We start from the raw sequence: 21,258 nt of genomic DNA, 5'->3' as shown, positions 1-21,258 counted from the left end.
TTGGTTTGGAAAACAGCAACTTAAAGCACTGTTGTGCAACTCCAGGCTGCACTTTGAGGCATTGTTGGATCCGGTTTTGTTAAAATCGGTAGCATGGCAAACGCATGTCAGCTATTTAAAAAAGTCCAGGTGAAAAACACCAAAAGAAACTAATTCCAAGCATACAAGTGGTACGTTGCCTACTCTTAAAAATACAGCTTACAGTTAACGTAAGGAGTGTAGCAGCACAGTGTTTTTACAAACCAGGTGTGTACATGGGGTTTGGGGACCACTGAAAAGCAACCAATTCTCAGGATGACGGAAGACCCCTCACAGCTAGCCTGCTGCAGTGGACAAAGGAAAAGTTGCATCTAGTTTTAGGTCAAAATCAGAAAGCCGCTTCCTGCGAGCGGAAAGCGATGCTCCACTTGGCACCCGGCGAGGGCACGGGCTGGGCAGGTCAGCGTAAAGCGGGGTGCGCAGCCCAGGCCGGGCAGGGTGCTGCTTCTGCACTGCCTCGCACGAAAACCTCCAGCAACACGATGCCCTCTGCTGATGCGCTACTGCATCGGCCAGGGCCACCCGGCATCAGACCGGCACCCGTGCGCTCCATATTAGGAATACTTGATCCAGAAGGGTGTTATTGTTCTGCAACCGGAGGGATTCAGCGCTCGAAGCCAAGCCAGCCAGCAATTTCAGTTCATCTACACCCTTCTTGCAGACTAGGATAGACTGCTTGCAACCGCAGAGCAAAGCAATCCTGGATAAACTTAGCTTTCAGATGTTTTTCAGTGAACCGGGAGGAGAGAGCTGCTGCTTAAGGGAAGTTTGAACCCTCTCCAAAACCATTTCAAAGGGTCATCTCTCTTTGTCTTTCCTAAAGACAGACAGACAGTATGAAAAGCCACACCAGTGCGTGCACGTACACACACACACGCAAATTAAAGACATGGAAACATACCTGCAATTAAAGTAAAGACAGTTTCCAAATTGGCAGAGCGGGCATGTGACAACTCTTACGACAATAAGATTGTCAGCTCTGCTCCTTTTTCTTCAAGAGCATGAATGCTGGCAGAAAATCTTACTAATAAAAGGCAAATCAAAGTAACCCTAAGGCGTCCCTATGCACACACGAGCAGAAAACAGTGCAAAGGTGCTGTACTGCATTTTCCACAAACGTTCCTACTGACTCATTAATACTGAGCTAGGCACATCGGCTGTTGCAAAAACCTAAGTTGTTGTTTTTTTTTTTTTTTTTTTAAATTGTCTGGCATTCTGCTCTTCCCAAATTTCTGGGAAAGAATCTGGCGTTGCTACAGCGTCTCTCTCCCAGCAGCGGGATCCCAAAGTGCTCTACAGGGCTATGTACAGTCATCCACTAAGCAGACAGTAGTGTGATGGGACAAAAACAGATGCTTTTAACGGCACACAGATCTCAGGCGAGGAGAGAAGGGCGAAACCTGCAGCTCGTCGTGGAAGTGCAGGGGGAGTTTGGGAGAGACGGCACACAGCGATCAAATCGCCTTTTTACGGGAGCAGGGACTGCTCTCCCTCTACCTTCCAACGCAATCTCCAAGAACCACCGAGGGGACCTCTGTCCCCGCCGCCGCGGGCGCAGCCGACCCTACCCAAGGCGCTTCCCCTGCGCCCATCGTGCAAGAAAACACACCAACTCCAACTCGCCGGCCACGAGACCCCCCCTCGCCGCCCCGAGCCCGACCGCGGCGCTTCACAACTTCGGCGCGGAGCCCCCGGCTTCCCCCGCACCCCCCCCCCCCGCAAAATCCCCGCGCCGGGGCAGCGCGGGCATAGGCTGAAACGAGACCTTAATTTTTTTGTTTTTATTTTTTTAATTACTGATTTCCCCACCACCACCACCGCCGCCGCCGCAACGGCGGCCACGGCAGCTCCGCGGCGCTGCCGGCACTTACCCAGCAGCAGCAGAGAGGCCAGCTCCGGCCGCAGGGTCCGCATGGCTGCCGGGGCGCGGGGCGGCGGCGGCGCCTCTCACCGCCCGCCCTGGGCCGCGGCCGGCCGCCGGCAGCAGCCGGGGCGGGCGTCGCGCCGCGCCCGGCGGCACAAAGGCGAGGCGGCGGGGCCGGCACGGGCAGGCGCCGGGGCAGGCGGGGGCATCGCCCCCGCAGCCGGCCGCCGTCCCCAGCCCGGGGGCGGCCGGCCGCCTCCCCCGCCGGCTCCCAGGGGAAGAGGCGGCGGGGAAAGGCAGACACCGCCTCGGCTGCGGCGACGGGAAGCACACGGAGCGACAGGGAGGAGGGAATAAAAATAAAAGAAATAAAATGAAAATAATATAAAATAAAAGCCGCCCCCTTCCCCTCTGCAAAGTTACAAAAATAAACCCGGGGCGCCCGGCACAGCACGGCCGCCCTCACCTGCCCGCCCGCGCCACCGCGGGGTGCCTGGCGCTTCCTCCGCGCCGGGAAACCCCGCCCCGGCCCGCCCCTCACCGTCGCCGCCGCCGCCCGCCGGGCCGGGCCGGGCCGCCCCCCCGGGGCTCGGCAGGCAGCGCGGCTGCGGGGCGCTGCGGGTCCCTGCCGGCAGCTCATGACCCCCTCCCCGCCTCTCCCCCCCGGCGCTTATGTCGTGGGGTGGGGGGCCGCGGGTGGCGCCGAGGTCGGCGCGAGGAGCTACGCCGGGTTTCTTTGTTTTAAGGGGGGGGGGGAGCAGCCCCCTCGGCGTTCATCCGGCTTCCTGGGAAATGCCAGAAAACGCTGCCTTTTGTTCTGCTGCAGAAAGCAGAAAGAACAGCGGGGCTTTTCCAAGTTTCGGCCAAGTTGCGACCGTCCCACTGCCACCATTGCCCCAACCCGGGCTAGTTTTAGTGCCAGATGTGGGCCCCTCCCTGCAGACAGGCACCGCTGCTGTGCCGGGGATGCTGGCCAAGCAAGCGGCACTGAAACGTGTAAACATCAGTAATACGTCCAGGAAACACAAAAATGCACAAATCTGGCAACGCTGGGGCTGGTTTTTATGTTATTTGTAAATAAAAGATGAATGAGAGCGCCCTTCTCAAGGGCACAGACATTCAAATGTCCTTGCAAACGAATCCCCCAGTGGCTTGTTTGTTCATGAAGTAAGAAAAGAGACAAGCAGCGGTGCTGGTAGAGGAGCAAGGCGTCCTCTGAGCAAGGGCTCAGATCCTGCAGGGACCCTTGGCAGGAGACCCTGCTGCCTGCACGCAGAGGCCTGCGTGCGTCTTGCAGAGGCAGGAATCCAGCCCTTGAGAGCCACAGAGAGGGAGAAACCAGTGCAATACCAAGCCACCTCATGAAACGTGTCAAGTCATTGCGGCTGCACGCAGCAGAAGTCAGGCGCTGTGTACGTTACCGTATGGACCTGTTTCCCAACCTGGCCGTCGTGGCAGAGACGGCAGTAGCAGATACATCGGTAGCTGGCACCTAGCGACCCAGCAAACCCTGGCACGGCTTCACACTATTAGCCTGCAGAAACATTTTCAGAGTGGGAGGTTGAATTTGCAGCTTCATCACGCACTCAGAACGGAGGAGCCAAAGAAGAGAATCATCAGAGAAGCGCGGAAGAGAAAGGGTTAGTATTATATTCGCACTGAAAATGAAACTCACGCTTTGGCCCTTAAGCTTCGATTACATCAAGACTGTCTTCAAGACTTGGAAGAAGAACAGAGGTGATGATAAGAGTTGATAGAAAATACCAGTCTATTTGTCTTTTCTCTTAGATGATTTTAGGGCTGAAACGTCATTCAGTGTAACATCACCGAGCTTAGTATTTTTCACATGCAGTCTGCTGTTGTAAGTCCTCGTAGATATGCCCACAAGTATTTAGCGCAAGCACGGTGGGGCTATTTTGAAGTAAACTTTAGGCATCTTTCAATGGATGTAGGATAGAGATCTTTCATCCAAATGCTTCAAGAGATTGAAATAATACCAATGGAAAAAAATGTAAATTAAGAAATAAAAGATGCAGGACAGGAAAAAGCATTTTTCAGGGTAAATTTTTTTTTTTAAAAGAACCATTACATTTGAGGACACAAGAAGGCTTTTCTAGACCGCATGGGATATAGACTGGGGACCCACTACGTCCCTATATGTACCAAGTATTTCCATCCCAAACAAAGGAGACAAGACGGAGCAAGGCAGGGAGGAAAACATGAACTGAAGCGATTCAGGCAAGCTGACAGAGCAGGTCAGGGACAAGCCAGGAGCAGAAGCCTGGTTTCTTGGCTCTGTATGCTTTGCTTGAGTGAGTGAAGCCTGTTGCAAGATAATTCAAGGTGAATTTGGTGCATTCTTACTATTTACAGGCGGCCCTGTATGACTTCACAACATATGAGCCTAACAGGAGCATAAAAACGCCCTGCAAAAATGTTATCAGCAATTCAGTAAGCATTCACATCCTCTTCTCAGAGCTCTTGCAGGGTATTGCATTAATGCACAGTAACAATAAAAATATAAAAAGACCATGGAAATGACATTATAGCATTATAAGATTAATCCAATTCCAGTCAAATTAGATTATAATAAGCACCGTGTGAGCTAAAGACTTAATGGGAACCTGTGTTTCAAAAGCCTCATCACCTTTGCACTTGCTCACCTCCCTGACCCCCATGAGAAATAGCTCAGCAATCGTTAACAGCACTCTTCATCAGAGAGCTTTACAAGCACTCATTAGTCTTTCGAGGAAAGTTTTATCCTCACGACGTATCAGTGGGGAAACTGAGGCTCGGACAGGGCAGCTTGCTGGAACCTAGCGAGGCCGACAGCACGAGCGTTGGTCAGGCACTTCCAGCTCTCGCGGCGCGGCGCCGGATCCCTGTGGGCACGCATCCTCTCGCGTGGTTCATTCGTGTGACTTAGCGAGCACAAACAACGGAGCCACTTCAAAGACAAAAGCCTCTCAAGTCCAAGGTCGCGGTGAAGAGGCTTTCCAGGAAGACGGATCTGGGTGCCGAACACAAGCAAGTCATTCACGAGCGCCTTCACCAGAAGCAGACAGACCATTTTGGCTGGGCCGCGCAGTTGCTGCTTGGCAGCGGGATCGCGGTCGTAGCCGGCGGCAGACGCGTGTGACTTAGATGATGCTGATGATATATCCACGAGCTTGCTGCCTGCCCCACAGCCTTTCTCGTGACATTGTTGGTGCCGGTGGGCTGCTTGGGCTCACTTCCCTGTTGTTGCCCTCGCGGGGCACGTGTCCCCTCCATCAGCGGGCAGAGCTGGAGGCTGGGCAGCGGGAGCTCGCTCCAGAGATGAAGGACGACGCCAGCCAGCGCGCTGACTTGCTTGGTGCTCGCGCTGAGCCACAGGCACATCTCTGTCTCCCTGCATTTTCTCAGGAAGGGTGCAAGAAGCACCAATGCATCCGCAGCCCCAGCGAGAGGTGAGACCAGGTGGGTCCTGCACACGCCCTGGCGATTAGGATAGGTTTCTCCCAAACCTTGGGGCTGTCAAATGCTGTTGTAATGCAACAGCTGTGACTGGGAATTGCATCCTTGGCCTTAGCAAAGTAAAACGATGTAAACACCTAGCTTCGCAATACTCTGCTCGTCCCATGTGCACCAGCTTCCCGTGACCCACAGGCAAAGGCTGAGGCTGGACTGTTTGTTGTCTAGCCCTCGGATAAAGAGAGTTTGGCCAATGTGCTGCTTGTGTATGTTATGAAATCAGATGGCTTTCCTTATTCAGCACAAAACACCTCACATCCTCAAGCACTGGCCCTGTGAACAAGGCCTAAGACAGATTTGCAACCTTTATATTTTGGAGCAGGCGGTAGGTGACCTGCAAGGCTAATAGCATCAGAGCAGTTTCTGGGCTGCTCCTGTCCACACCGTATTTCCTCGACTCTGTTACAGGACCCTGGGAGCAGAGAAGAGTTTTAATGTAAGGTAAGCCACTGGCCCTTCAACCTCTTTAGCTGCAAGAATAGCAAAAGGGGGACTTGGCCCAGCAAAACGAGTCAGGCTCCTGTCTTGCTGTCAGCAAGGCAGGAGGATCCCCATTCCTCCATAAGTCAGGAGGAGCCATAGCCTTCCTTTACAGGAGGAAAATAGATACAGGGAGGGAGGGAGGAGTTTTGGAGGGAGGAGATTTAACCGCATTTGCAGGAGTGACTCCCTCTTACAGGGAAGCGACGCTGATCAGAGATGAAGAACAGTTGAAAAAAAAATGCATCACTCGGAGCGCGGGGGCGTGTGCGTCCACATCCCTCTCACCTCAGGGCTGCCTGAGCGTCTCAGACTGAGCAATCAGAAATCAACCCATCCAGAAACAAAAACACCTTAAAGTGTCCTGTGTGGTTTGCCCCAGACCATGCCACAAAATCCACAGAATTCAGGGTCTGACGGCTAACTCGAAGTCCTGAAGATTGCTTGAGGGAGGCCATAACCTCCTCAGCTATATTGCTAAAAGGGGCAGAGGGGATGCAGCTAGATCTCAGAGATAAGGCGAGGAGAATGGTCAGAGCCACTTGGCTTGACTGAAACATTGCCCAGAACATTTTCCCCAGACCTTATTTACACTGTGAAGTTTTCAACATCGGTTTCACCCAGAGAAAAAAGAAGATATTTATATTTAGTGGCCAACATTTAAGCTACTTTAAAATGAGCTGGGAGGTTGCAGTTGGAACAGAGATAAAAATCCTAACTGCCCTGGCACAAAGTAGCCGCGCTGAAGCTGGCATCTGCAACTCGTCGGAGTACGCGGGTTTAGCTCAGCCTGCCCCGCACCCGGGGATCTGTATGCCAGTCTGGAAAATTCAGGCACCAAGACAATTCCCAGGTGGCACTGCTGATGCCAAGGAATTCCTATTTGTGCCATGGGTGGAGGGATGAGGAGAAGGAGAGAGAACAAAAAAACAAAACAAACAAAAAAACCCACCCCATATTAAGATAGATCGACGTATTTCCAGATTTTCAAGACATCTGCCAGCAAGCACCACAGCGTATGGCAGCTAATCCCTTTGCAGATTTTCTTTTAACTGTTGCTTGCCAGAAGAGTATGCCAATTTTTTCCATAAACTTCCCTGCATCTGACACAGCACCCCGCCTGGGGTTATGATCTGTCTGCAAGGAAAACCATTGTGTCACCACCTTGGAAGCGATATTAGGGAGAGGTTGCATTGAGAAACGTGCAGCAGCTTTGAGCTGTGAAGTAGGTGCAGAACAAAACGTGTTTCCCCAAGATGCACAAGTCCAGAGGTGAGGCTTTCTAACCCCAGCTACCAAAATCAAGCTCAATTGCCAGTTTTGTGATGTTTTGCTGATTAATTCAGACTTCACCCACTTTACGCATCTTATTCTGGCACATGCTTAAAGTGTTGCACTCGGCCCTCACGATTACTGATGGAGCAGCAGTTCACCTTTGTTTTCTTTCCCCAGTGGGTGGAGAAGCAACATAGAAAAATTGGCAAATGGACATTTCCCTCAAAAACTTTTTCAATGTCAACCAGCAAAAATTGATGTTTCAGTGGTTGAAAACAAAACAAAACCCCCCTACCTCTGTCAAACGCACTTTTAACCTCCCATCCCACAAGACTTCCAGCTCCTGGTCGCACTTCACATTTCTATACAGAAATATTCTGAGGAAAGAAAATCTATTTCCTGCCCAGGTCTGACAATGTGAGATTCTTTGGGTGTGTCTGGATTCTTTCTAAACAGTCCTGGGTGACTGCACCAAAAAAAAAAAAAGACAAACCAAAACAAAACAGTTTCTCTACTGGTCCCGTTTGTCTTGAAACATGTCTTTCATCCAGCATGCCATGATAAGCACATTGACTGTTACTGTGGAAGATGTAATCATTAGGCTCCAGAGTCCACGCCTTCATTTCTGTGATTGATGTCAATTCATACCTTTCTCAATGCTATTGGGCCTGACAGCAGATTTCAGGAGATAGCAGCAACTTCTGTTTGCATTTTGCTGCGTGTGCTGATCACGCTTATGCAATAACCAAGCGATTTGGGACTCCTGTAGGAGGGAGAAGGCCAGGACTCTGTGCCCTTGCTCCCAGGATGGTTTTGCATTTTACATTTGAGAGTCATTATATAAAACATAAAATATTCATAAGAGCAGGGGTGAAAGCCCAGGACTCTCACCTTCTGGCTAGGCCCCTGAATGCTAAATTACAAGACTTGCTTCTCCTATTTATCCCCTCCCCCAACACGTTCTCTTTAAAAAGAGAGAGAGAGAGAGAGAGAGAGAGAGTTTAGGCTTTAGATCCTGCCAGGGTGCACTTGGGCATCTTTGGAACTCGCTTATCACATTCAGCCCTGTAAATGTCACTATCCTTAGTTTTTTAAGCCTAATACAGCACAGAAAAATGCTAGGCATTTAACCTATTCAAACTAGATCAGTTCTGAGCACGTACACAGGTCAGAATGACAGGCATCCTGGGAAACTCCAGATTTAAAGAAAAAAAAGGGTAGGGGCTACAGAGAAGTGGGGACAGGAGGTATGCAGGTACACAGGCCGGTGCTGAGCTTCAGGTTCAGACACTCCAAGCCTGCCTAAGTCCTACCTTATCTTTGATCTCAGCCCTCCTCCAAATCCCAAAGCTTTGCAGCAGCTCAGGTTTTCTCCCTCAGCATTTCACCACCCACCCTGAGGAGCACAAGACCATGGGCACCAGGTCCCAAACACAGCAGGCTTTGCCTTTAATCCCCCAAACCAAACTGCAAGCACGCTGCACAGGCAATCAGATACCTGCCCGTAACATAGGCAGGCAGCAAACAGCTCTTCCACTCTGCTGCAAGTGACTCATTGCCTCTGAATCTCCAGCTCCCAGAGTCTCCCTAGGAGGGCCACAGGTTTTGTGCGTTAGTGCTGCAGCCAGATGTTTTAAATTAGTGCACCGTCTGGGCCAAGGCTGCTGCTTCTCCTCAGGGTGAACTGTGGGCAGGCGCTTGCCCAAGCATCCCTGTGCTGCCCTTGCAACAATAAAGTGTGCGAGTAGCAAAGCAAACCTGCTCCCCAGAACGAAACGGGCACAAAGCCTCTTCCAGAGATCTGGGGACGCAGCTCTTCCCCTCCTCTTTACTTGCATCCCTGTTAAATACTGTGCAAAAGAGCAGGGAGAAGAGGCAACAGGTTGGCAGAATGCTTATTACCAGAGCAGATTTGCTGTCCTCAGCAACTTGCTGCCATAAAGCTCCTGCTGTGCCAAAAGCTGGCCCTGATAGAGACAGTTACCAAATCGTGAGGCTATTGCCTTACACCCTCTTTACCCCAATGGAAAAGATAGCACAAGGGACAGAGCTGTAGAGAGCTACAGTCATGGGTTCCCCGCAGCCAGGCTCCCTCACAGCCTGGCTCACACAAACGACGATGGCTTTAACTCGTTATCAGCCAAACCTCCCTGGCCGGCTAGCATGGACAACGCGCGTCTGCCCGTCTGGGGCCGTCCCGATCAGCCTGCCTGCCGTTAAATGGGATTGAGACCGGGGCTGCGGGAACCGCATCTGCAAACTGAAAATCTGAAACGTTGCTCCAGTAAAACATATGCCAGATTCCCTTACTAACCGCCTTTGACAGATAAGCTGTAACAGAGCCTCGTTCCCGGAGGGCAGAGCGGGGAGAGGGGAGACAGGGATCGTCACATGCCCTAAAATGGCTTCGGACTCCGCGGACTGGAATGCACTAACCGCTCTTCGAGAAGAAAAAGCTTCTGCTTTGTTTTCTTCCAAGTGCCGTTTGAATTCCTCTGGGGACGGCCGTTTCCTGCCAGAGCTAGCACCGCAATGGGGCAGCCGGGGCTGAAGAAGGGGTGTCACCTGCTGCCTGTCTACCAGCATCAGCCCTCACCCACAGCGGCATGCTACAGGGAGAGCAGAAATCCTGCCAGCCCACCCCGGCAGCAGGGAGCAGCCCAAAGCAACCCTCGCGCTTTTACCTCGGCTTTCCTGCTGACTTGTTTTGGCATACCAGGTTAGCTACTGCACCCCTCTTTGCCTCAGTTTCCACCCCAATAAGAAAAATAACACTCTCTGCAGCGTTTCATGAGTTCCCTGGCAAGCGTCCTCGCCTGAAGAGGAAGAGCTGTCAGTAACTGCACTAGCAGTCAACCAGGCTGTGGGAAAGCAGAGATAGACCTCACCTCCGAGGTCTTGATAAAGCCAAAGAAACCCACATTTGATATCATCATCATACTCCTGAGGCATAAATCTATCAGCAAAAGCACCCAAAGCACTTTGATAGAGATACAGTTTTTGCAAGGGACCAACAAGAGGCCAACAAGGAGCAGGACAGGAGGAGTTTGGCAGCCTGCTTCTAAACTAGCTCTACTTTCACCTCAGCAGTCAAAGACAACTGCATTATCACACAAGCATGGTATCATCATGTTATTTCACAATTCACACGCATGGGATGGGCCTTTACATTCATAATAGGAAGCTTCCTTGTACCAGCAGGACATGAATCACCCTTTTTCTGGGGAATGGGATGATTTTGCAAGTTGCCGTAGACACTAGGAACAACAGGCCCATGCCAGACCAGAGCCCCCGTGCGGGTGGGGCAGAGAGGGGAGTAGGAAATGCCCTGATTCACAGTTATCAATTGGTAAGCAAAGCAACAGCAGATGGATCTGGATAGAGGAGCATAAAGAAGCGATGAAGAAATGTTAGTCATCATGCTTAAGCAATCAACATGTCTACATTTCCAGCTATTCAGTTTATTTATCTGTGGCCACGTATGACAGGGGAACTTAGGAGAAAGCGATGACAATAGAGTACTGTGGATGTCCACAGAGATCTCCTTCCAAGCAAGGACAGGCATGCAGGCCCAAAAATGCTCCAAACACCCAAAGATGTTTGTCTGAAGAACCAGGAGGGGAAAACCAGCACATACCTCCATGCTGAGTCAAGCAGGTCAGGAAAGGATAGCCCGGGAACAGCCTAAGAGCTGTGAGGGCTTGGAAAGTCAAGGATAACGGGTGAGAAGCGAAGGGGGAGCCAAAAAGCAAAGCACAGAGCAGCATGACCCAGCCCAGCACCACGCACTGTTCTGAGGGACATCCGCAGCAAGTGCTCCCCAGCCGAGGCCAGAGGAAAGGGCACTGGCTGTTTTGAGGCAGCAAGAAGCAGCTGTGTGGATGGCTAGGGCAGATTGCGCCTAGCTACATGGCATAAGACGACAGGGCTTGTTTTAGCCTTGCTGTGCTTAAGCCGTTTGGCAGCCATCCTTAAGGAAACACCAAAGAAACACAACAGAACATTTTATTTTGGACTAAAGAAGATGGATCTGAAGACAAGAGACAGGTCTGTTTGCGGTCAGCATAAAGACAGTGGTTGGACTTTTGTTAGTAGATAAGGCTGCAGAGCTGAGGCAGGTCCTATTCTACCCTCCCAAAGAGGCAAGAGAGTTGTTGAGCAAGGAAGGTGGCAAAGTGAAGGAGGAGCAGGTTTTTTTCATCTCCATAACAGCATTTCCGCCTGACATGCTCTGCAGGGCCTGAAATGAAAGTGCCTCAGTTGAGAGAGAGGAGCAAAAATTAAAAGAACAGCATCCACCTCTCCATATTGTGTGTAGTCCCCCCTCACAGGTCAACCAGCAGCAGCCTCTCAATGGGGACACCCTGAAAAGAACAACAAGTATGCTTCATGTTCAGCACACAGCAGTCCTACATCTGTTCAGTGAAATTACCAGCACTCTTGAAGTGAGGCACGTGCCTAAGGTTTTGCAGGATCCAGCTTGGAACAGGATGCAGTGGGATAAGTGTTGAGAAGGATTCATCACACTGAGCTATCCCATTTGCAGCACAGGCATAGCAGTCCTGCCAGACAGAAAGCAGCATAAGTTGGTAGAGCCTCCCAGAAGGGAAATTACAGTCCAAATACATTTTCTGTATAGGAAATCCAAAAAGAAGAAGAAGGAAAAAAAGAAGCCCTTATCTATATTTATAAGATGAAGCTTTTCCTACACGAATAAACCTCTTAACACATTTTTCTGGGCACCGAGGTTATATATTTAATAGTTTTTTCTGGTATCACTTGAAAGTAGATCACCACCATGCAATGACGCCTGCTGCACTCTTTTTCTGGCATCCTCACTAGCTCCCTTCACCCGTGCCCCCAGAAACTAGAGCACCGCGTGTTATTCTCACCAGACTGCAAGAGAGGATTTTATTCCTTTACTTAGAAACTTCTTCTACAGAGCCGCTTGCTCACCTCCTTTTTTTGGCCCTCCATGCTTTCTTCTTTCCGACTTAATAAAGAAAGAAGATAAGGAAAGCACATGCCCTAATGAAACCTTGCTGCTAACACTTCTTGAGTGTTAGGAGGAGGTTTCATGAGTGAGCGGCTGTGCCCCTGAGGTGGAGCATGGATGGCAAAGACGTGCACGGGCCACCAGTCAGCTGCAGCATAAGTGACAACCGGGTCCCTTACGCTGGGGGGTTTTATTGCATTTTTCCAAAAGTTCACAGAGCAATGGAAAAGCAGGTATCTGCCCTATCAGTCTTCTCAGGCTTTTGCATTCCCTGTCCTTTTCCTCCTCCTTATGCAGGGAACAGCTCTGGAGGCCTGCACATCGCTTCCCTGCCCTGGTGAATGCTCCATTGCGAGGATCCTTTCGCGCAAGACCCTGCCAATTACTGACGGACATAGTTAAAGTGTACAGCCCAGGCTCCAGAGCGACTGAGCCTGCACGGATGAACTCAGCTTCGCAGGGCTGCTCCACACCGGACCCCACAACTCCTTTGGTTTCTCCCTTCCTAGCTCCAGCAGGTCTGTGCCGGAATGCATAGAGCCGAGCTGTTTTGTTCTGACACAAAACATTAATGGAGAAGGCATTGACTATATGCAACCAAAGTAAGAATGTATCCGTCGCGTTTAGGGCCAACTCTATGGGGGAAGTGCTTTGTAACCGGTATACTCCTGATTACCCCTTTCCAGACTTGGTATTTTGACTGTTGTCTGACCTGTTTCCCCTCTTTGCTCTGTTGTAGGCTGAAGTTTCATTTTGCTGCTTTATTGTCTCACCTCCTTATTAAATACAATAAGTTAAAACCGCTGTCTTTACAGCCATCTCTCAAGAGGGAAGAGCTGAGTTACTGTAGTGTCACTCCTGTGCTCCTGACCTAGGAGAAGAAAAATTGCAGGATTGCTCTCTTTTGCCTCGGCAGGGAATAAATACCTTACATTGATTCTTTAGCTGAAGCTCACTGTAGACGCCTCTCCGTTTCCACCATCCACATCCCACTCTTTAGGACAAAATAACTGCCTCTTCATCTCAAGAGATTTATCTACTCACTTTCATGCACGGACAGAAAAAACATTTCTTCCCCCGCAACAATGCAGCTAGCTCTGGGGTAGTGCATGACAGATATTTCACAGCACAGAAGGAGTGGCACGGAAAATGCAGTTGCTTTTGCCTGCAGAGATGGAACAGCAGATTGGAATGGCAAAAACTGCAATTTAACTGGAACCCTGAGAAATCCCTCACGGTTTTCACAATTTAGCCCAAAGAAAGAAGCCTCCTGTAAAGGCTGGATCTCCAAAGCACAAGCTGACTCAAAGGGAAGGGCTCTGTTTAGTGAAGCGCAACACAGTCTTCCAGAGCACCCACATATTTCTTGTAAGTCTTTTCATCTCCCAAGTGAGTAAGCCCATTTCTGCTTACTCGTGAAACCAAGCAAGCTCAGGGGCAGAAGCATGAGGGCTGCAGGTGAAATAGAGGAGGTGTGGGTCACTACGCCCCAGATGTAGCTCACAAGGCAGCCACTCTCATCAGATCTGATTACAGGGCATGATGCCCTTGCGAGAGCCCGCTACAAGCACTTTTTCTTCTCGTATTTTTTCTAACAGGTAGGCATTAGCCAACACTGCCCTTTCCTCCCTGCCGTCTCCCTGCCCAAACCCGCTCCAGAAAATGCAGGCTTCAGCAGAAGTATATCCCCACCAAAGCTGGATCAGGGGACAGTGTCTGATTGGGAGTACAGTAAGGTGAAAGCTCCTGTATTTAAATTCTAGGTATCATAGTGATTATATAATATAATCACTGAATATAATTATGTGCTGAAGACATTACAGATAATTTGGTGTTCTGAGCTTCTGAGAAGGCAAAAGCAAACTCTGTCTAAAGTGGTAGGAGTGGAAGGTCAGGACATGGGAGAGGTAGGTTAGTTAACCTCTTATATCAATGTTATTCACATATAAAATATCAGATACAGTAGATGTTTGGAAACGGTGCACATCCTCAGGGGGAAATCCGGCTAACAGCCCTCAATCATCCCTGCCTGCCAGCTTTGTTTCTCTGATCCTTTGGTGGGATGCACCAGGAATCATGCACCCAAATATATCTCCTCATGACATCCAGGTCAGGAGAGGGGATATGCTCCCAACACTGGGAGTCCCAGCTCCCATGTTATCCAGAGGAGCACTCGATGTCCTTGCTCCTCCTGATATGTCTTCATGGTACTGGCTTCCTTCACTGGCTGGCAGGAGCAGAGCAGTGAATCTCTCTGCTGGAGGTAATTTTCAGTGTAGGTTACTCCTCTCTCCTCTGCACAGCAGCTTCACGTAGTACAACACCGAACATCTACTGCATGTGACAGCATGGCAACAGCTTGGTAGAAACACACCGCAGCAACAGCTCAGAGTTATCATCGCACCCCTCAGCATGGCTGCCCTGCATTTTATAATATGGTCCCGGATCATAATCCTGGCTTATGCATTTTACAGCATAGGGGCTGGGCAACAGGGCTCCCAGGAGACAAAGCAAAAGCATTTAGGCACCCCTGCATGGGCTTTATAAACAAAATCAGAAGACTCAAAAAGGCAGACACCTCTGCCATCAGCAGAAACCAGCTCTAGGGAAGATGCAGAATATGACTTCCAGTTATTTCCAAGCCATGTGTGCCCTCTCTCCAGCCCTGGCCACTCTTTTATTCATTTTCCTGGAAGTATTTCACAGCAGAGATCTCTGACTGGGCAAAAGAGGCTGGATCAGAATGAAAAAGCAACTGATGCATTATGCAGCATCCAGTGGCAACAAGGGAATTTGATTTTGATCTGCTTGCTGAAGTTTGCTGCTATTTCTACTTTGGTACCTGGTGGTCAATTCCTTGCCAACATCTGTATAGCATCAAACATTTGCATCCATATGGAGAATGTATAATTAAAGCTTGCTGCTTACAACTGTGAAAACTTTCTCATATCCTCCCTAAATTACACTGCAACCCCCAGATGAAGGCTGGGAGCCAAAATGGAAAAAGTCTGGCATAAATATTTAACTAACTTGAGATATGTGTTCCTTAACTATTAGCTAATTATTTTGTGCCAGCCATAAACGGCATCTGGATCTTTAGCACAGCGTGCGTAAGAGTGATGCAGCTCGGACACGTAAATGGGTAAATGAAACGTGACTCCATGCTAATTAATATTAACGAATGGATCAAGAACCAACATCTCTTTGAAAATATGAGCTCAACAGGAGCCCGAGTGTGATTCATTATGATTAGTGCTGGGATGACAACCATTACTGATCACAAAAAGTTAAGCCTCTGTTTCATGTAACATCTCTTTGGAAAGGACATATTTGGCTTCTGGAAGAAGTTAGGATGAACAAGGGAGGTGTCTGCAGGCCAACCGGCAGGTATGTGTTTGATTTTCACCCTGGAATAGAAGTTATAATAGGAATTGCATTTGCGTGTGCGTGCTGAATGTTCCCTACATTGTTTGGGTTGTTTATCCAAGACAATAGCCATGGTCTGCTGCTGCAACTCTACTGTATTGATTCTCCTCCCTCCAAACTCAGTCTCTTCTTTTCTAGATACCACCACTTTGCCGCTACTTCATAGTGCATTGGCAGCCAGCTCAGCTCCTTGGCCTGGTACTGAACTGTGTGTTTCTCAAGGGATGGAGAAAGTTAGCCCTCTCTTTCACGCAGCATCTCTCTGGGACGTGCTTACCAGGGCTCCGGGGGAAAGTAAGGACAGTTACTGGGGAAGTTTTTTTCCTTACCTAATTTTCACCTATGTGATAGGAACTGTTAAACATTTCTGTTCTCTTCTTTCAGGTCTACCCAGACTGGTTGCTCTCCATTCCTGGAAGATGCTAAACCATTAACAGAAATGTTTGTCCTCAGCTGGAGATCTTGAACAATCATTATTTGTTGGCCACGGGCTTTGCTTGTCTGTGCCTCATTTGGTTCTAGCATTGAGTTCCTGTGCTGATAGATATGTAGTCTTAGCAGGGCTCCAATGGAAATGTTCAGTCAAGGGAAAGGCCTCTAAGTCAGTTTCTGCCCTTAAAGTAGCTCCTGAACTTGCATTATTATATACGTTTAGGAAGTATACTGGATTTTTGGATTGCATCAGTCTTTTTGCTGTGTCTACCTAGGAATTAACATTTATCCTATCATTCACCAACTGTTTCTCTGCTGTGTTCTTCATTTCTCACTCAGTTTTCTACTAAGATCCCGTCCACCAGCTAATTTCCCTCTGGTCCTAAACAAACATCAGCAAAAATCAACTTGTGGCTGAAAGCCTGATGCTGCTTTCCACTATCAATTTCCTAAATCAGGCAAGTCCCAAAGATCTGCTAGGAGCAATCATATATCCTCAAAGAGGGAAAAGGTCCACTGTCTCAGAACCATCATTACTGTTCCCACTAGTATAGCTTTAACATTTATTAGATGCCGCTACTGTGTTGTCTTCATCACTCTCTCAAGCATTTACAAAATCGGTAGTGTTACGGAAGAGTAACAGAGAGAGAAAGCAATCAGTGCTCAACTTTTGTTATGGGCTTGTAATGGAAATTGGAAACTGGATCTAGGAATCCTTCCCCAAGGTAGTCCAAAATGTCTTGTGGCTTTATGTAAAACCCTTATCCTTCCTCCCATCTTGCTCAAGACTACATGGAAAACCGGGTTAAGAAAAATGTAGAGACTCTCTCAATGCAGCAGAGACGGCCTCAGAGCCGAGCTTCCCAGGGGAAATAAATGATGAACAAAAACAAACAACAGCACAGCTCAAACAATTCCTCCCCTCACCACAGTCCTGAGATTTCATAATTGCTCCCTTCATGGCCATTTTGGTTTGTAATATGCAGAGTAAAGATTTCCATTATAGCTGTGTTTACTTAATCACTATAATTTTTTTAAAGTGAAGTTCAGGCTGTTAAAAGTACCAGGCTGCCAGCCCCAAGGAAATTAGCCATCAACTAGTTGCAAAGGGTTCGATCCCCAACTATCTCTTGGTTCTCAGATGGATCATCCACCTGTGGGACTGAGAAGGCTATTACCATGGTCTGTTAGGCCCTTGGCTCCTTGTACAGCCTTAACAGGCACGATAAGGAGTTGTGTGTGTATCTGTATAAAAAGTCAGTCTTTGGAGTGGTGTTGGTAATATGGATATCTGTGACTAAACTGAAGTCCATCAGAGGGATGCTGGATGACTGACAAATGCAGAATTTATTTCAGAAAGCAGTACATTGAATACATCTGCAGCACAGTCTTTCCAACGAAGTTACATTGAATATTCTCATCGTGCACAGCAGAATATCCTGGCATGAATATTTAATCATGCAGGGCAAATACAAGGAGATTGAAATTCTAGGTGACGGCAACTTTCAGACGACCTGGGCCCAGACTAGAATTTGTGATTTAGGACGGGAAGGCTCCAACTCCCGTTTCCATCCTCCCGAGCTGTCGATTCCCCAGGTGTGGGAATTGTGAAAGACCTCAACTTTTATAAAAGCAGCAACAGCTACTACACAGGTGGCTTAAGACACCAGGGACAAACAGAAGGGAAGCAGAATCAATTCCTATAGCTGCTGGAATGAAGAAGCTTCTTTGGTCGGCGTGTATAAGATTTCCTGCCACTCGGGGCAGTCAGCAATGTCAGCATTTTCTAGGGACTCTCATGGTTTCCAGCGCCTCAAATCACTATGGTCAAAAACAAACCAGATTTCCACTGTCATTTTCAAGCTGTGTTGACCTGAGTTACTGGCAAAACCACGCCATCTTGCATGCTTGTAACTTTCCAGGAATAAAAGAGCCAACCTCTAAAACAAAAGGCAGGAGTGCAAAAGATGGACTTCCTTGGCTCTAGTGGATCTAGGACCGCCAGGAAAGATCTCACAGAGTAGACTAGCATGCCTCCTTCTTCACACAGGCCTTTCTGCAGGTGCTGCATCCTCACCCACCACACTTCCCAAAGCTTTTACAAATGAGAGAGAGATGGGGAAAAGATGTGCCCATGCACACCCAGTCTTAGGAGGTGCTACGGACCAGCTGTACCACAACATCAGGGTGCCAGAATCCCACAGAAAGAACAGAAAGCAGACACCCCAGTTCTTCTGGTCTGAAGATACCACAACAATGGGACCCAGGGTATGATTAGACAAAAAAGATCTAGATTGTCAAGAAGACATGCCATGAACACGCTCATTCCCTTCTGTAGTAAGAAGTGCAAGTTCCTCCCTTCCCTTGTATAAAAAACTGTAACTCGTTTCATACTTTCTGCTGATAGGAATATAATTCAGTAATTTCAGCAAGGCTGTCAGGCACCATGTCCCTGCGTTGACAGCTCCAAGTATTATCCTAATTTCCTAGTGGGAGAAATTCAGGACATAGAAAGTTTAATATCATCTCTATTTGCAGAAACAAATCCATATAAAGTGAAGTTATCGCAGCAAATTTTAGTGAACATGTTTGCATCACAAAAGTGGGCAGGGAGGATGCAGGAGGAGTATAACTGTACAGGCAACAGTACAGAGATTAGAGGAGCACCAAGTGGCCAGGTGGTGAAGGAACCCACTTCTGATTTACAATTGCAATGATTGCAATGAATACAGAGAGTCTATGACGTGCCTGAAAATAACAGTAATGATTTCCACTTGTATGCCTTTGATCAGACAGTCTCACTGTATTGTACAAATGAAATGTCCCAATGTCTCTGTGAGGCTGGAAAGCCTTCTACTGACATGAACATGTCAGAAATAAATAGCAGCTGAATGGCGTTAGGTGATGGCTTAGGTATTTCATCCTCCCTTGGAAGAAGAGCTTCTAGAGTTGGAATTTGCCCCAGTTATAAAAGAGGATTAGGTCCTCAATTTGGACTAGATACATAAATCACTGTGCAAAATGCTCATCTCACCCATTCAGTTCTCATCCCTGCAGGTGAAAGTGCCAATATGGGAACTAATTGTCATCTATCTGTAAAGGATGTTTTACAAGATGGAGACACTGCCCATCAAGAACAACACTGAGATTCATCAGTGCTTTTCAGGCAGGCTGCTGGTAACCACCAGGAGGTAAGAATCGTATTTTCAGTCACCATGACCATACATAGGATTAATATGAATTAGCCACCTGGGTTGGAAAAATGCTTATCTGTTACTGTGCCGTTGTGCCCCACATTCCCCAGGACAAAATTATTCAGGACCACCGCATCCAGCCATAAGCCTGATATCGAATACCCTGGACATGTCACTATACCTGCCTCTTTGGAAATTAGGAACTGTGTGCAAAGCTTTTGCACAGATTATGCTGGGTTTTGCAGCTAACTCACATCCAAGGGCAGGAGACATCGCTGAATATTTCTCTTGCAATGGGGGAGGAGGGCCCAAAACTGCACAGAGTGTACTGCCTTCTGTGGAAAGGCAGTTTTTTTATTTTTTGAAAGCTTGGACCAGTTATGTTTAGTCTTGTTGGTGCACTGAGAGGGTTAAATACAACCCGGCACTTATTTCACTTGCGATTATGTTTGTCCTCCTCTCACTAAGAAAGAACCCAACATACATTCTGATACTCAGATCTCGCTATTTTAGTTTGCGCTTTTCTCTATCATTCAGCGAATATGAAGATGACTCCTCACTGATTTAGAAGCTATTTGGTGTAGTATTTTTCAAGGCTAAGTTGTAGGGGTCAGACACCCAACTTCACTGTCACAGCTGATTACCATAATTCCTAGTCCTCATCAAGAGCCAGTAAGAAGCTGCCTGCGTTAATCCTATTTAGATGTTTGAATTGGGCATATTGGTCAGCAGGCAGATTATACAAATACAAGGTTTGGTGAATAAGCCTTCATATTGAAATGTACCAAGCGCAGCTTTACCCCTGGTCAAGGCAAGGAATCATTACCTGGCCTGCAGCAGGCAGAAACTCTTGCCTCCTCCCAAGCAGGCACTTTGCCCACCCCAGTCCAGAGCTGCTGCTGTTCCCCGGTGCATCAGGTTTGCCTCCGGCATTGGGTCGCTCCGGCTGCATGGACTGGCCTTTCTCCTTGGGCTTGTAGGGCTCTTGCAGGCAAAGGACAGCCACCTCTTACAGAGTGTGGAGGGAGCGGTGCAGGCGGGCGCACTGCAGACATCGACCCCTCTGCTTGCCCCCCTCTTGGGACTGATTACCCTCCATCCCTTGCGCTGCACACTCAGCTGCTAGGCAAACACTGTGCCCGTTTCTTTGTAAACTGCTTGAAACCCAGGACTGCACGCTCCTGGCTGCAAGGGCGCTCCACCTCCCCGGTCTCCCCTGGGGATTTTCCCCTGCTACAGTTTCCCCTTTATCTTATATCGCTGCTTTGCGCAGCCCAGCTTTGCCCCCTCTTTTGGCTGCCTTTGCCCCTCTCCTGGGACACCACCTGAGCACGCTGACCCAGCGCTGCCTGATGGCGTTTACCCTGGGTCCCATCGCTGCCTGCCCTGCCGATGGGAGAGCGTGAGGGGGCGAGCAGCAGGTCCCAGCACCACTGGGAGCATTTATACAGGGAGGGGATATCAACCCCTTCCAGAGCTGATTTTATTGTCCAGCAGGAGGGGCCAAATTTACTTCTCGGTCATGGTGGATGGGAAGTTTAACTGTGGTGGAGCAACTCTATGTTTGTGTGTGTGTGTGTGTGTGTGTGTGTGTGTGTGTGAAAGAGAGAATGAGTAAATGGGAAGAAAGAGGTAAAATAGGGTTTGAAGGGCCAGCTCACACAGGTATAGCTGTAAAAAAATCCCCAGATACTCCGTGCAAGCAAATAAATGATCAAAAAGGGAAAAACCCTAAAAGCAAGCCTTTTGCCTCAGGTGGCTGCTATCTTGTCTTGGAAAGCCAGCGTTATCCCAGGAGGCCTCCTGAGAGGATGCACCGTGCCCAGGAGTTTTGCTTCTGAGGAGTGTCTGACACAGCCTTTCCCCTGAGCTCAGGTCGCCTGAGAGCCACCCCAGGGCTTCAATAATTCTGCCAAAAATTCACCCACCAAAAGTGCAGGCTCTGCCAGGCACAGCTTGGATTTCAGAGCGTTTGTGCCAGCAAATGGCTTTGCGCTGCCTGCAAGCCCTGCAGAGCTGTCTGAGGAGCCCTCCTTCCT

The 21,258-nt window shown here is 48.9% G+C and overlaps 1 protein-coding gene across 4 annotated transcripts in view; it reads right to left on the bottom strand.

Annotated features, from left to right (window-relative positions):
- The window catches only part of IGSF3 (immunoglobulin superfamily member 3), a 109,269-nt gene extending 106,835 nt beyond the window's left edge, over positions 1 to 2,434 (bottom strand). For 2 of the 4 annotated variants that reach the window (XM_068910129.1, XM_068910146.1), the window contains exon 1: positions 1,911 to 2,046. In XM_068910129.1, the coding sequence (XP_068766230.1) occupies positions 1,911 to 1,953 (43 nt within the window). In that variant the 5' untranslated portion in view covers positions 1,954 to 2,046. Of the gene's footprint in view, positions 1 to 1,910; positions 2,047 to 2,369 lie in introns of those variants that run through there. The other 2 variants (XM_068910140.1, XM_068910154.1) reach the window with 2 other exon arrangements.
- Positions 2,435 to 21,258: the final 18,824 nt, after the last annotated feature.

Source organism: Struthio camelus, chromosome 1 (genome assembly GCF_040807025.1).
Source record: "Struthio camelus isolate bStrCam1 chromosome 1, bStrCam1.hap1, whole genome shotgun sequence".
NCBI classification, from domain to species: domain Eukaryota; kingdom Metazoa; phylum Chordata; class Aves; order Struthioniformes; family Struthionidae; genus Struthio; species Struthio camelus.
This window is presented reverse-complemented; position numbering and strand designations above follow the sequence as displayed.